Below are 17,912 nucleotides of genomic sequence, written 5' to 3' on the forward strand. Positions count from 1 at the left end.
ATTAACTCCTTAAGGACATTGACATTTTTTATATAGATTTCAATTAAACGTAAAAAATACTTAAAACAGAAAAAAAACGAAAGAAATGCGTTTATTTTGAAGAAAAAGCTTTAAATTTTATTTTCCTTTGTTTCGCCTGTCTGTGAAATGTAACACCGATGAGTCATTGTTTACACAGCTGGGTGACCTTGAACACAGCTGGAGTCCGATTTCCCGGGACATTCTCATAGACGTCTCGGGAGGACAAGGGTTTAAAGTAGGGTGAATATAAGCGACACGGAAATTTTTAAATATTTTTTAAAAATTCAAACTTTTATTGCGATTTCCGACCCCCCCTAATTAATTAATTTTATATTAAAAAAAATATATTTATTAAAAAAATTAAAAAACCATTGGAGGTCATTTTTGACATCAGAAACTAACTTTAAATAACTTTACCGAATGAAAATCTGTGCGCTACAACTTAGGAACCATGAAATAAAATTGATAAAAAACTCCCATTAAAAAACAATTAAGCCTTAATCGAGCCTTCACATAGGCTCATTAAAATCGCGATAAAAGTTTTTTGCGCAGAAAAAAAATTTTGAAAAAATTTGGGGATTTAAAAAACATTCCAAAAATTCAAAAAAAAATTTTTTTTTCAAAAATGGCCTTAAGGACCACATTTTTCGTAACGCTATGTAGGCTTGACGTATATATACGTCAATGGAGACTGAGGGGTTAAGGAATTGAGTTTATTCACAAAATTTGACCAGTTAGTTTTGATTAAACTTTGTCATCTTACATAATATTAGATGAGGAAATTAAAAATGTAATAAAAATCATGGGTCTATGATTTTGTTTTTAAGATACAGTGGGGCATAGCGACAATGTCCTAGGTTACTAGACAAGTGCATGCAATACTTTTTAAATTCTTTTTTGTTTTACATTCAATTCATTAATTTAGCAAGTGGGTAATATTGTTTCAGGGATCCCCGAAACAATATTATTAACTTGCTAATGCTTTGACTTAATTTTTAGTACATGTTTGGACAGAAAATGAACTGTATTTAGTTACATAAATATTAGAAGTGTAAAATAAATCTGGTTTAGGTTTTTCCCCTCTGTACAAAAGATTTAAAGATTGTTAAAGTTATGTATAATTTATGTTACAATAAAAACATATTAATGAAGAAACAATAGTTTATCTCACTATTAATTTTTTGTTTAGATTGTGTTAATTGCTTTGTGTGTGTGTATATTTTTTGAAAATTGATCTTATTGATTTTCTTATATTTATTAGATTAAAACGCACAGGATCACAAAGTTTAGATATTCAAGAAGGGGAACTGAAAAGAGGTGGAATAAGAGCTACTGCAGGGCCTCGTCTTGGATGGTCTACCGATTCAAGAAAGTCTGGAAATATAACGTAAATTTTTTAATTAAACGAATTAAAATTAAAAACTTTTATTGTTAAATTTTCATTCTAAGTGTTTTTCAACAAGATATAGAGAAGCAAATTAGATTGTTTATATACCTAATATAATCAATTTAATTGTTATAAATACTTTATTTTTAATTAATTAATTAAAATGATTTTAGTTTGAAGCTTTAAAACTGTTCCTTGTTGATTAGTTTTTTCAAATTGTTTTTTCAGAAATGATACACCATTTTCACAATGGGATGCTCAAATGTTATCTGAGTGGTTACACAGATTAGGTTTAAACATGTATGTCACTGAGTGTAAAAGGTGGATTAAAAGTGGAGATCAGTTACTTAAAGCTACCTCAAATGAATTAGAAAAAGTATGAATAACTTTTAATATGATTTTTAAAATTTTTTCCTGTATGGTGATTAAGTTTAAAATTAAAGGTCAAATGAATAAATGTTAACTGCTTTTCTGATATACTTGGTCTTTAATTTTAATATGGTTATTGTTTGTTATTATTTATAATTTTAATGAATCTGTTTTGTTGATCAGCAGCATTTAATACTCTGTATATTAATAGTAATTATTAGTATAGGCCATATAATAAACCAAACAATTAATTGGGCTATTTTTGCTACTATTAATAATTAGATATTAGATAATTTGGTATTAGAGGAAGATATTAGATGCCATCTATTATTGAAATTAATAATTATAATCTATAATATAATCAAGATGGGTTGATAATAATAGTAATAATAATAATAATAATAAGCGCACAGCCCAAACGGTTAGGAGTTGAAAATTGAAGTTTGGTACACAGTTAGGGTACGTCACGAGAACGCACACTAAGAAGGGATTTTTCGAAATTCCCCCAGGGGGAGAAAGACAAGATTAAGGCTTAACACTTCCATCAACAATGGAAGTGTTAAATAACAATGGAAGTTTTAAGTAACAATGGAAGTGTTACATAACAATGGAATTGTTAAGAGAAAGCGACGTGCAAGATTTACAGGCGCAGATGCAGTTTTTTTGTTTTTGCGGGAAATCAAACATATTTTTAGAACCATCTAAAAATTCTCTAATTAGTCTGGAAATAAGGGGACCCAATTCTTGCATTCTGTGAAAACGGGTAAGGTTGACTGTAACGTAATAATCTTTATCTTAGTTATCGTTACTTTTGCCCGAGCAATGCTGGGCCCACCTGCTAGTAATTTAATATTTATTAAATAATTTAGAATAGTCTGGGAGAAAAGAATTGGCTTGGAACAGGATTCAAACCCACAACTCTTGCTTATTGTGCAGTTGCATTGCCAGTTATGCTATCCAGACCTCCAAGTGATTCTTTGCTTCCAGACACATTTAATTCTTGATATAACATCCATGGTTATGCAGAGAAGTCGTCTTCAGTTGGCACTGTGAGTAACTATGGATGGTTATATCAAGAATTACTGGAAGTGAAGAATTACTTGGAGGTCTGGATGGTGTAACTGGCAACATGACTGCACAATAAGTGGGAGTTGTGGGTTCGAATCCTGTTCTGAACTGATTCTTTTCTTTATGTACCTGAATACCAAATTACTTAATATCTAATTATTAAAAGTAGCAAAAAATATCCTGTTTAATTATATCAATCATTTGGTTTATTATTAATACATTGGACTTAGTGTTATTTATATAGGTCATATGTTGTTATTTCTGGATACTAGGAATGAAACTATGTTATTGGATTGTCCAATAAAATTCATGTTGAATTTTTGGGCTGCTAAATATGACAAGTTGTTTAATAATAAAACTTTAATTAAAAATACCTTTTGATAAAATTCAGATGATTTAGAATTTCCCTGTCAAACTTCATTAATTTTGCCTGAGTTTTCATTGTGATATGTAGATATAATTTTTCTCCAATATAAAATGCATATCTTTTCCATTTATCATCACCACCTGAGGCTTGATTATTGTCTGTAAAATGCAAACATGACAATAAAAGTAGAAAGCAGTTGCTCGACATCGTACTCGAAAAAAATGGTGTAGAAAAAACATCTTCAATTGTAAAGTACATACTTAGGCGTGGATTCATTGTTGGCAAATCTTTTACCACCGAACCATTTTTTCAAGTTTGGAAAGAGAAAATAATCCAAGGGGGCTAAATCTGGTGAATAGAGTGCGTGAGGAAGCAATTCAAACCTTAACTCATTGATTTTGGCCACCACGATAATGGTGTGAACTAGTGCATTGTCTTGATAAAACAACACTTTTTTTTCACCAAATATGGCTGTTTTTTCTTGATTTCATCACCCAAGTGCTGCAATAAGTTCGCATAATACTTGCCGTTGATTATTTTTCCTTTTTGAAGATAATCAATGAAAATTATCTCACACACATCCCAAAAAACTGATGCCATGACCTTGCCATCACTGGCAAGGTCTTCGCCTTCTTCGGAGCCGATTCTTCCCTTTCAGTCCATTGTTTCAACTGTTCTTTCATCTCAGGCATGAAGTGATGGACCCATGTTTCATCCATGATTATGAAATGATGCAAAAACTTGGCTTTATTGCTGTGAAACATTGCCAAACACTCAATTGAAACGTCCTCACAATGCTGTTTTTGTTCCATTGTGAACAAACAGGGCACCCATCTTGCGCACAGCTTTCTCATGTCCAAATTTTCAGTCAAAATGTGATGTACAGCAGTTTTTGAAATGCCTACCATGTCTGCTAGCTCTCGCACTTTGAGTCAATGGTTATCCAATACCATTTTAGGCATGGTCACCTCATTTGGTCGACCACTGCGATATTTGTCTTGGCAACTCGTACGGCCTCATTTCAACTCTGCCACCCAATATTTTATTGTTGTAAACGAGGGAGTAGATTCCCCAGAGTTTAATATTGGTTGGACTGAGACCTTTCAAATGAAAGTATTGTATCACATAACGATGACCAATTTTTTCCATGTTTACAAATTAACTGAGATCATTCACTATTGATGATTGTCAAACAAATATTAAACAACATAGCATCTTCAAACTTCAAACTTAAGCTTTATAAGGTTGATACTTTTGAACACAGTAATTTTTTCAAACAACTACCGCTGTCTATATGTTAGGTTGGATACTTCTGGGATGATCCTCATATGTGGAACTGTGAACAAAAATTGGATTGGAATGCCACACAATTTTCCTGATCATAAATTGAAGGAAGGAAAATTTATAACCTGTCAGAAAGATGAATTGTATGTGTTTTGTTGGAAAGATAAAAGGGATGTGACAATTCTAAGGCTGTGTGCACATTAGGCGTTTTGCGTTGTGTTAAATGCGCGTTAGCAGCGTACACACTGTGCGTTAGCTTGGCGTTCGACAACCATTTAATGGAGTGTTAGCACTTGCTCAGTTTGGAAATGGATGTGAAAGTAATTGCTTGTGTGCGCCTCCTCCATCGTCGCTATAAAAGACGATGGCAGAGGCAAAGAGAATTTTGGGGTGCACCCAATATTACAAGATAGACTGACACATGGAATGTTTCTGACGTTGTATCCAAAACTAAGATAATATGAACCCAAATTTTTTAATTCTTTTAGAATATCTATAAAATCATTTGATGATGGCTGGTCTCTTTTAGATTTCATCAATAAATAGATCATTATCGAAATGATCGTTCTCCATTTCGGCCAACATACGTCCACTCTACCCAAAAGCGCGCGATCAAATGTACAACAACATGGCAGCACATATATCTTAAAGCGCGCAGCTGATGCCCGCGAAACGCATGTTCTAACAAAAATCTATCAATGCGCATTTGACACATGCTTGGCCAGAAGCACGCATTTGAGTATGTACACCTGTGCAGAACTCTTGGTTCTTTAAAACACATGTTTAAAAACGCCTAATGTGTACACAGCCTAAGTATGATGAGTAACAACGAATTCTCAGATTCTAGTAAACATAACAGATCAGGAGATACAATAATGGCGCCGAATTGTGTTTTAGAATATAATCAAAATATCGGTGGAATTGATCTGTGTGATGGAGTGATACACAATTATCCATGCATGAGAAAAATAGTAAAATGGTATAAAAAAGTGTTTTTTCATATGATGGATATTACACTATATAATGCTTGTGTTTTGTATAGCCAACATACAAAAAAAAAAAAAAACAGATATAATTTCTTGATTTTCGTATGTCTGTTATTAGAAAAGTTATGGAGAAGTTTCACACAAGCAAACATGTAGCCTACCACGGTCGACCATCACACAAAAATCCATTATGTTTATCTGAATGGCATTTTCCTAGTTTTATACCAGCAATAGAAAAAAAAAAGAAACATTCAACCAGAGTTTGTAAAGTATGTTCAGCAAACAAAAAGTGAGTAGAATCACATTATCATTGTGAACAATGTTCTGTTTCACTATGCATTGTTCCTTTCTTTGAGATTTATTACAGTAAAACTAACTCCTGAAATAAAATTTTTTGTTTTTACATTTCCTAATATGTCTAGTTTGTGTGTGTAAAATGTAAAGTAATTTGGAACGATACAATAGACACAATTATTATTTTTCTAAAACGTTAGGCTTAACATCGAAAAAATTCAATGTGGAGCGACATGCGATGGAGAAAATATTCAACCTCATATACTTAAAGACATAGTATCCCTTGTTCTTTTGCCTGACAGGGTAACAGCAGAACAACTCACTTCTCATGGCCATGATGACATTTCAGCTTTTCACTTCACAAGCTGATTGGCCACTATGACTTTCAAGTAGTCTTTAGCTTGCATCTTATATTTGATATTAATGCAATATCTGAAATTGTCATATGTTCATCATTTTGCAATTAAACTAGGATTTTCCTAGATGTCTTGCTTATTGTTATGGTTCATTGTTTGTCAGAATTGCATTGACAAACTTTTGCAAATGTGTTTTTTGTTGTATTGATTACATTCTCTTCTCAAACTTCTTTATATTACACATCCCAAATGCAGTTTTAGTTGAATGTGTATATTGTATTCAGTTAATTTCTTGAAAATTGATTTATTATAATTGTCATTAAATTTAAAATTGACTATTTATCTGAAAATTGTTTACATTTTATAAATTTTATTAACTGTGAAAATCTTATTGACATAACAAAAGTAATACCATTCTATGAGAATGGGAAGATAACACTTATTCATAGATACATATATTTGTAATTTTTATCCTCAGAAAAAATTATTCTTGAGTATTTACAATAAGATACTACTTAACAAGTAATTACTTATTGTAACATAGTCACTATGCCAGGCTGCAACTTTTAATCACATTTTAATTTAAAAATAAGCTTTCCATATCTAGTTTCAATTTTCATGTATTTAACTCTGTTCTTGAGAAAATTTTGAATTGAAATCTTATGACTTCTTTGCATATAGTTAATCGGGGCTTCCAGCTTTCCATATCTGGTCTTGATTTTCATCTATCTAACTTTATTCTCAAGATAAATAATGGATAGACAGATGACAGTGGCAATCTATACGTCTGCAATTTGAAATTTATAGCCCAATAAATATTCTGTTTACAATATACTTTACTTTTCTTCTTAAGGAATATGATTTTAAAATGAAATACTTTTTATTGGGTTGTTCGGAAAGTAATTTCATTTTTTCTCATTGGAAAAAACAACAATTTTCTTATAATATATAAATATTTTATTGAATTATATATTGACTATTTTGATCAGATATCTGTTGCCATCTTTCTGGTAGTAGCATGATTCCATGTTCATAAAAGTTTTGATCTTTGCATACAAAAACTAATCCAAGTGATTTTTACATCTTCATTTGAAGTAAATGTTTTACTGTTTAAAAAATTTTGTAAAGACTAGAACAAGTAATNTAATTAAACAATATTTAAAATTATTTTCTTGATTTGTTCTTAATTGTTTCAAAATTAATTATATTCTGTTCTGTTTTTAGACTCCTCCCGCAAAAAGGAACTATGTTACTATACCTAGACAGCATGGAACACAGTTAATGCAGCAGATCCAAAATCAAATAGAAAATGCATCTTGTAATAATGGAACATCATTATTAGAACATCAAGCATTGCAAGGTCAGCCCCAATCGCAGTCAGTACAAAATCTTCATCAGGGGCTTGAGAATTATCGTCATTTCCGAAACAAGGGATCAGGTGCTTCCTTTGGTAAAGGATTTTTTAAATTAAGAAAGGGAAAGCACAGTTCCAGTGCACCTGAGCTAGGTGAAGGGTCTTTTTCTATTTGCACCTTTTGCTTTCTTCAATGCATGATTTCATATCCTTTGGATTTATCATCATCATTTCATCACCATTCTTTTATAGATAAATCATTATATGATTCATTTTTCATATTATATTGGGTTCTTCTATGATCATTTTTAATATTAATTATTTAATACTTAAATATTCTACTAATTATCATTTTAGATTTTTACATATAGAATATAGAAAGTACACTGAATTAAATGTGTAATAAACTAATAATCATTGCAAAATATAGAAATTTAATAGTGTAGGTTCAGACTGGCAATTGTAACTGCACTTGTCATTAAGAAATAACCAGTCAGCAACTTCAAGCTAAAAAGTTTCCAAAAGAATTTGGTAGTTTGAATCCATTAACTATCATTTTCAATTTTTGTTTTTGTATTTTTATGAAGAGAGTGCTTTATAAGAATTTTTCATATTTTAACAATAAGAAGTATACAAAACTTAATGTTTAAATTAGAAGTTATTTACATTTTTAATTTATAATAGTAAAAATAAATTCTTATTGCTCAAATTATTACTTTATTGCTAAAAAATCAAACAACATAAGCTGCAGGTTTAATTTTTGTATGCACAATCTTTTCCACCTAAATCAACATGATGATACATAATTATACTTTCTATTCTGTTTGTAGAAAATGGAAAAAACTCATAATAATGATATAAAACTCAACACAATCAGTATAACATATATTCTGTTATATTTAACAGAGAAATCATTTCATATATTTATACATATTTATTCAATAGACTGTAAGGAAGAGTCTAGTCTATGTTCATTGCCTGAAGGCCAGTGGGAGGTCTCCTTTATAAAACAAATGTTAAGAAATAGTATGAAATTTTTATTAAAGAAAATGGAATTTTATGACATTAAAAATTATTTAAAGTAATGTTTCATGTTAGTCTGTCTGTCTTTTTTGCACTTTGGTTTGTTAATTTTTTTTTAACCTCTTTAAATTTGGTTGCACATCTCCAAGCACTCTGCACCATCCAAAATATTTTTTATTAACATTGTCTTTCCGTAAAATTACAATAACTTGTCACAACTAATTATTCTGTTTCTGTTTTAAAAACAGTATTTCGGTTTGAAATATTCAGTTAAAAATCAGCAAAAACAAACATAATGTTTAATTTTTAATTATAAATAAATTTTATGGTGCTAGTCATAAATTATGTTCTAATTTATTAACCTAATTACTTATATTAGGGAAATATTCAGTTTCTTTTAAAAATTATAATTTAATTCATGTTATTTTCAGTTTATTCAGGTAATTTAGCTATTCATTTTTTTAATAATTGTGTATATAAATATTAAAGCATCTATATTTTCTTATTGAATGATAAACTAATTAAAAAGTTTTCATCATTGCTATGATTTATAATTTAAAACTTAATGTTACAAAATATATTTTCAGCTCAACCAGAAACATCACAAGAATCATTAAGATCCAGTTCATTATTACAAGGATCACCATTATTTGCTTTGAAACAGGATAAAGAAAAAAATAAAGGCATTAAAAAAATTTTAGGAAAGTAAGTATTAATTCAATTATAAAAAAAAATGCAGGATCTTCCAATAAAGAATCCAACCATTTTAAATTATTGTGTTTTATGTAAATTATTATCTGAGATTGTAATTGAGAAAATTATAATGTACATTGGACAACTGTCAAAGTTTCACATTTGTCCATTACAATTTCTCAATGTATGCACCTTGTATCATGCAATACATATCCAACTGGTACTCAAATTCTTCCTACATTTGATAAATGTATATCCATTTTCACTCCTACCTAGCAGTCACAATTCTACAGCTCCTGCAGATTACTCATGTTGCACATTGATGAGTGATTATAACTTTGTAAACAGCAGAACTTGTTTATATATTATTAGTAATATATATAAAACTTTCAGATGTAGTAAATTTTTGTTGCTATTATTGTCTAATTCCAAATTCTTATAAAAACAATTGATTATTGTTAGTAAAATATGAAAAATTATTGTTAGAAAAATATGAAATATTTTACTGACAATAATAAAATGTTTTAAATAATCAATAGTTTTAAATGTTCAAAATTAATATCTGGACTAAAATAAATGTATAAAACTTTACTTATTGTAATCAGAGGTTTGGTAATACATATCATTATATTCAGATAAACAGGTATTTATTAGATAAAGAATAATAAAAAGAACATGGCCGGCATTATTTACATTTAATAAATACACAAAAATTATAAACACGACTTTTTACAAAGGTATATTTACAAAGGTTTTTACCTTTGTAAAAAGTCATATTTATAGTTTTTGTATATTTATTAAAGGTATTTATTAGTTGTTTCTTCTCATCAGCCTTAATTTCAACTCAACTATTATAGCTAATTACCTAAAGTTTCTTTTAATATTTAATCCATGATTATATTGATGATTAATAATAATTTAAATGATGATGAGGATAGAAAACTACAAATTAAGAAATTGAATGAACTAAAGAAATATATATCAGTTTTTAAGACTTAATTTTAATGATTTTAATCAAATAAGTCATATTTTTAATGTTGTCTGCATTATATTTTATTTAGTACAAAAAGATGATCATTGTAAAGAATTATTCTCATCATTTGATACAAAAAGATTATAATTAATGTAATAATCAATGTTCATTTTATTATTATTAAAAAAGAAAAATGTACAGGAATTAATTATAGGTAACAATTATATTCAGATGAATATTTTTTAATAATAAAATAATTGCTGTTAACACTACACATCATTATTGGAAGATTTATTGAGGCAGAGCATTAGCAAAGTTTCTTCTATATGGTTTAACCCCTTCATTCCCGATCATTAATTAAATTGATATAAGATTAATATTAAAATACATTAAAAATACTTAAAACTGAAAAAAAAACGAAAGAAATGTGTTAATTTTGAAGAAAAACCTTCAAATTTTATTTTCCTTTGTTTAGCCTTTCTGTGAAATTTAACACTGATGAGTCATTGTTTACACAGCTGGGTGACCTTGAACACAGCTGGAGTCCAATTTCCCGGGACATTCTCATAGACGTCTCGGGAGGACAAGGGTTTAAAGTAGGGTGAATATAAGTGACGCGGAAATTTTTAAATATTTTTTAAAAATTCAAACTTTTATTGCGATTTCCGACCCCCCCTAATTAATTAATTTTATATTAAAAAAAATATATTTATTAAAAAAATTAAAAAACCATTGGAGGTCATTTTTGACATCAGAAACTAACTTTAAATAACTTTACCGAATGAAAATCTGTGCGCTACAACTTAGGAACCATGAAATAAAATTGATAAAAAACTCCCATTAAAAAACAATTAAGCCTTAATCGAGCCTTCACATAGGCTCATTAAAATCGCGATAAAAGTTTTTTGCGCAGAAAAAAAATTTTGAAAAAATTTGGGGATTTAAAAAACATTCCAAAAATTCAAAAAAAAATTTTTTTTTCAAAAATGGCCTTAAGGACCACATTTTTCGTAACGCTATGTAGGCTTGACGTATATATACGTCAATGGAGACTGAGGGGTTAAGGAATTGAGTTTATTCACAAAATTTGACCAGTTAGTTTTGATTAAACTTTGTCATCTTACATAATATTAGATGAGGAAATTAAAAATGTAATAAAAATCATGGGTCTATGATTTTGTTTTTAAGATACAGTGGGGCATAGCGACAATGTCCTAGGTTACTAGACAAGTGCATGCAATACTTTTTAAATTCTTTTTTGTTTTACATTCAATTCATTAATTTAGCAAGTGGGTAATATTGTTTCAGGGATCCCCGAAACAATATTATTAACTTGCTAATGCTTTGACTTAATTTTTAGTACATGTTTGGACAGAAAATGAACTGTATTTAGTTACATAAATATTAGAAGTGTAAAATAAATCTGGTTTAGGTTTTTCCCCTCTGTACAAAAGATTTAAAGATTGTTAAAGTTATGTATAATTTATGTTACAATAAAAACATATTAATGAAGAAACAATAGTTTATCTCACTATTAATTTTTTGTTTAGATTGTGTTAATTGCTTTGTGTGTGTGTATATTTTTTGAAAATTGATCTTATTGATTTTCTTATATTTATTAGATTAAAACGCACAGGATCACAAAGTTTAGATATTCAAGAAGGGGAACTGAAAAGAGGTGGAATAAGAGCTACTGCAGGGCCTCGTCTTGGATGGTCTACCGATTCAAGAAAGTCTGGAAATATAACGTAAATTTTTTAATTAAACGAATTAAAATTAAAAACTTTTATTGTTAAATTTTCATTCTAAGTGTTTTTCAACAAGATATAGAGAAGCAAATTAGATTGTTTATATACCTAATATAATCAATTTAATTGTTATAAATACTTTATTTTTAATTAATTAATTAAAATGATTTTAGTTTGAAGCTTTAAAACTGTTCCTTGTTGATTAGTTTTTTCAAATTGTTTTTTCAGAAATGATACACCATTTTCACAATGGGATGCTCAAATGTTATCTGAGTGGTTACACAGATTAGGTTTAAACATGTATGTCACTGAGTGTAAAAGGTGGATTAAAAGTGGAGATCAGTTACTTAAAGCTACCTCAAATGAATTAGAAAAAGTATGAATAACTTTTAATATGATTTTTAAAATTTTTTCCTGTATGGTGATTAAGTTTAAAATTAAAGGTCAAATGAATAAATGTTAACTGCTTTTCTGATATACTTGGTCTTTAATTTTAATATGGTTATTGTTTGTTATTATTTATAATTTTAATGAATCTGTTTTGTTGATCAGCAGCATTTAATACTCTGTATATTAATAGTAATTATTAGTATAGGCCATATAATAAACCAAACAATTAATTGGGCTATTTTTGCTACTATTAATAATTAGATATTAGATAATTTGGTATTAGAGGAAGATATTAGATGCCATCTATTATTGAAATTAATAATTATAATAATTTAATATTTATTAAATAATTTAGAATAGTCTGGGAGAAAAGAATTGGCTTGGAACAGGATTCAAACCCACAACTCTTGCTTATTGTGCAGTTGCATTGCCAGTTATGCTATCCAGACCTCCAAGTGATTCTTTGCTTCCAGACACATTTAATTCTTGATATAACATCCATGGTTATGCAGAGAAGTCGTCTTCAGTTGGCACTGTGAGTAACTATGGATGGTTATATCAAGAATTACTGGAAGTGAAGAATTACTTGGAGGTCTGGATGGTGTAACTGGCAACATGACTGCACAATAAGTGGGAGTTGTGGGTTCGAATCCTGTTCTGAACTGATTCTTTTCTTTATGTACCTGAATACCAAATTACTTAATATCTAATTATTAAAAGTAGCAAAAAATATCCTGTTTAATTATATCAATCATTTGGTTTATTATTAATACATTGGACTTAGTGTTATTTATATAGGTCATATGTTGTTATTTCTGGATACTAGGAATGAAACTATGTTATTGGATTGTCCAATAAAATTCATGTTGAATTTTTGGGCTGCTAAATATGACAAGTTGTTTAATAATAAAACTTTAATTAAAAATACCTTTTGATAAAATTCAGATGATTTAGAATTTCCCTGTCAAACTTCATTAATTTTGCCTGAGTTTTCATTGTGATATGTAGATATAATTTTTCTCCAATATAAAATGCATATCTTTTCCATTTATCATCACCACCTGAGGCTTGATTATTGTCTGTAAAATGCAAACATGACAATAAAAGTAGAAAGCAGTTGCTCGACATCGTACTCGAAAAAAATGGTGTAGAAAAAACATCTTCAATTGTAAAGTACATACTTAGGCGTGGATTCATTGTTGGCAAATCTTTTACCACCGAACCATTTTTTCAAGTTTGGAAAGAGAAAATAATCCAAGGGGGCTAAATCTGGTGAATAGAGTGCGTGAGGAAGCAATTCAAACCTTAACTCATTGATTTTGGCCACCACGATAATGGTGTGAACTAGTGCATTGTCTTGATAAAACAACACTTTTTTTTCACCAAATATGGCTGTTTTTTCTTGATTTCATCACCCAAGTGCTGCAATAAGTTCGCATAATACTTGCCGTTGATTATTTTTCCTTTTTGAAGATAATCAATGAAAATTATCTCACACACATCCCAAAAAACTGATGCCATGACCTTGCCATCACTGGCAAGGTCTTCGCCTTCTTCGGAGCCGATTCTTCCCTTTCAGTCCATTGTTTCAACTGTTCTTTCATCTCAGGCATGAAGTGATGGACCCATGTTTCATCCATGATTATGAAATGATGCAAAAACTTGGCTTTATTGCTGTGAAACATTGCCAAACACTCAATTGAAACGTCCTCACAATGCTGTTTTTGTTCCATTGTGAACAAACAGGGCACCCATCTTGCGCACAGCTTTCTCATGTCCAAATTTTCAGTCAAAATGTGATGTACAGCAGTTTTTGAAATGCCTACCATGTCTGCTAGCTCTCGCACTTTGAGTCAATGGTTATCCAATACCATTTTAGGCATGGTCACCTCATTTGGTCGACCACTGCGATATTTGTCTTGGCAACTCGTACGGCCTCATTTCAACTCTGCCACCCAATATTTTATTGTTGTAAACGAGGGAGTAGATTCCCCAGAGTTTAATATTGGTTGGACTGAGACCTTTCAAATGAAAGTATTGTATCACATAACGATGACCAATTTTTTCCATGTTTACAAATTAACTGAGATCATTCACTATTGATGATTGTCAAACAAATATTAAACAACATAGCATCTTCAAACTTCAAACTTAAGCTTTATAAGGTTGATACTTTTGAACACAGTAATTTTTTCAAACAACTACCGCTGTCTATATGTTAGGTTGGATACTTCTGGGATGATCCTCATATGTGGAACTGTGAACAAAAATTGGATTGGAATGCCACACAATTTTCCTGATCATAAATTGAAGGAAGGAAAATTTATAACCTGTCAGAAAGATGAATTGTATGTGTTTTGTTGGAAAGATAAAAGGGATGTGACAATTCTAAGGCTGTGTGCACATTAGGCGTTTTGCGTTGTGTTAAATGCGCGTTAGCAGCGTACACACTGTGCGTTAGCTTGGCGTTCGACAACCATTTAATGGAGTGTTAGCACTTGCTCAGTTTGGAAATGGATGTGAAAGTAATTGCTTGTGTGTGCTTCCTCCTTCGTCGCTATAAAAGACGATGGCAGAGGCAAAGAGAATTTTGGGGTGCACCCAATATTACAAGATAGACTGACACATGGAATGTTTCTGACGTTGTATCCAAAACTAAGATAATATGAACCCAAATTTTTTAATTCTTTTAGAATATCTATAAAATCATTTGATGATGGCTGGTCTCTTTTAGATTTCATCAATAAATAGATCATTATCGAAATGATCGTTCTCCATTTCGGCCAACATACGTCCACTCTACCCAAAAGCGCGCGATCAAATGTACAACAACATGGCAGCACATATATCTTAAAGCGCGCAGCTGATGCCCGCGAAACGCATGTTCTAACAAAAATCTATCAATGCGCATTTGACACATGCTTGGCCAGAAGCACGCATTTGAGTATGTACACCTGTGCAGAACTCTTGGTTCTTTAAAACACATGTTTAAAAACGCCTAATGTGTACACAGCCTAAGTATGATGAGTAACAACGAATTCTCAGATTCTAGTAAACATAACAGATCAGGAGATACAATAATGGCGCCGAATTGTGTTTTAGAATATAATCAAAATATCGGTGGAATTGATCTGTGTGATGGAGTGATACACAATTATCCATGCATGAGAAAAATAGTAAAATGGTATAAAAAAGTGTTTTTTCATATGATGGATATTACACTATATAATGCTTGTGTTTTGTATAGCCAACATACAAAAAAAAAAAAACAGATATAATTTCTTGATTTTCGTATGTCTGTTATTAGAAAAGTTATGGAGAAGTTTCACACAAGCAAACATGTAGCCTACCACGGTCGACCATCACACAAAAATCCATTATGTTTATCTGAATGGCATTTTCCTAGTTTTATACCAGCAATAGAAAAAAAAAAGAAACATTCAACCAGAGTTTGTAAAGTATGTTCAGCAAACAAAAAGTGAGTAGAATCACATTATCATTGTGAACAATGTTCTGTTTCACTATGCATTGTTCCTTTCTTTGAGATTTATTACAGTAAAACTAACTCCTGAAATAAAATTTTTTGTTTTTACATTTCCTAATATGTCTAGTTTGTGTGTGTAAAATGTAAAGTAATTTGGAACGATACAATAGACACAATTATTATTTTTCTAAAACGTTAGGCTTAACATCGAAAAAATTCAATGTGGAGCGACATGCGATGGAGAAAATATTCAACCTCATATACTTAAAGACATAGTATCCCTTGTTCTTTTGCCTGACAGGGTAACAGCAGAACAACTCACTTCTCATGGCCATGATGACATTTCAGCTTTTCACTTCACAAGCTGATTGGCCACTATGACTTTCAAGTAGTCTTTAGCTTGCATCTTATATTTGATATTAATGCAATATCTGAAATTGTCATATGTTCATCATTTTGCAATTAAACTAGGATTTTCCTAGATGTCTTGCTTATTGTTATGGTTCATTGTTTGTCAGAATTGCATTGACAAACTTTTGCAAATGTGTTTTTTGTTGTATTGATTACATTCTCTTCTCAAACTTCTTTATATTACACATCCCAAATGCAGTTTTAGTTGAATGTGTATATTGTATTCAGTTAATTTCTTGAAAATTGATTTATTATAATTGTCATTAAATTTAAAATTGACTATTTATCTGAAAATTGTTTACATTTTATAAATTTTATTAACTGTGAAAATCTTATTGACATAACAAAAGTAATACCATTCTATGAGAATGGGAAGATAACACTTATTCATAGATACATATATTTGTAATTTTTATCCTCAGAAAAAATTATTCTTGAGTATTTACAATAAGATACTACTTAACAAGTAATTACTTATTGTAACATAGTCACTATGCCAGGCTGCAACTTTTAATCACATTTTAATTTAAAAATAAGCTTTCCATATCTAGTTTCAATTTTCATGTATTTAACTCTGTTCTTGAGAAAATTTTGAATTGAAATCTTATGACTTCTTTGCATATAGTTAATCGGGGCTTCCAGCTTTCCATATCTGGTCTTGATTTTCATCTATCTAACTTTATTCTCAAGATAAATAATGGATAGACAGATGACAGTGGCAATCTATACGTCTGCAATTTGAAATTTATAGCCCAATAAATATTCTGTTTACAATATACTTTACTTTTCTTCTTAAGGAATATGATTTTAAAATGAAATACTTTTTATTGGGTTGTTCGGAAAGTAATTTCATTTTTTCTCATTGGAAAAAACAACAATTTTCTTATAATATATAAATATTTTATTGAATTATATATTGACTATTTTGATCAGATATCTGTTGCCATCTTTCTGGTAGTAGCATGATTCCATGTTCATAAAAGTTTTGATCTTTGCATACAAAAACTAATCCAAGTGATTTTTACATCTTCATTTGAAGTAAATGTTTTACTGTTTAAAAAATTTTGTAAAGACTAGAACAAGTAATAATCCAAGGGTGCCAATCTAAAAGCTAAAGGTGCAGGTGAATGATTTTTATTGACAATATTAAAATTATTCTCAACATATGATATAAAAATTAAACAGGACAAGTTCCTCTCTCTTCTGCTAGTGTTATCTCTTGGTGCATTCCAAGGTGACCTCCTTTCACCTTAATTAACTTTTATTTATTAGAAATAGACCAACTTTTCCAAGATCCCACTGATGGTATTGAACTTGGCAATAGAGTCTTTCATTTTATTAAACCAAACGTGCTCAGCAAATAATTAACTTATCACACTACACCTTTATTTTGCTGAGATAGTTTTATTGAAAAACTAATGTTTTCGGCCTACTCTATAGGCCATCCTCAGGCTTAACGATAGAAAAAGGAACATTGGCGTTCCATTAAATAGAATACATAAATTTAAACACAAAAAATAACAGAAAAACAAGAAAAATAACTGAAAAAAATAATTCAGATACAAATACAATACAAAAAAAAAGCCAGACCTAGTAATAGAAAATAATAAATAAAAATAAATGTACTAGTTAATACTTTAGATAAACATTGTAATAAATTGTTAAGGAATATTTGATGAACGAAGTAACTATAAACTAAGGCAA

The 17,912-nt window shown here is 29.8% G+C and overlaps 1 protein-coding gene across 1 annotated transcript in view; it reads left to right on the forward strand.

Annotated features, from left to right (window-relative positions):
- Window positions 1-17,912, forward strand: part of LOC111632950 (liprin-beta-1-like) — a 77,858-nt gene that overhangs the window by 35,162 nt on the left and 24,784 nt on the right. The window contains exons 10-13 of the mRNA XM_023377471.1: window positions 7,357-7,639; window positions 9,097-9,214; window positions 11,798-11,923; window positions 12,152-12,299. Of these exons, the coding sequence (XP_023233239.1) occupies window positions 7,357-7,639; window positions 9,097-9,214; window positions 11,798-11,923; window positions 12,152-12,299 (675 nt within the window). The remainder of the gene's footprint in view (window positions 1-7,356; window positions 7,640-9,096; window positions 9,215-11,797; window positions 11,924-12,151; window positions 12,300-17,912) is intronic.

This window comes from Centruroides sculpturatus, unplaced genomic scaffold (genome assembly GCF_000671375.1).
Source record: "Centruroides sculpturatus isolate CEXI.00-Female unplaced genomic scaffold, Cexi_2.0 scaffold624, whole genome shotgun sequence".
Taxonomy (NCBI): Eukaryota; Metazoa; Arthropoda; class Arachnida; order Scorpiones; family Buthidae; genus Centruroides; species Centruroides sculpturatus.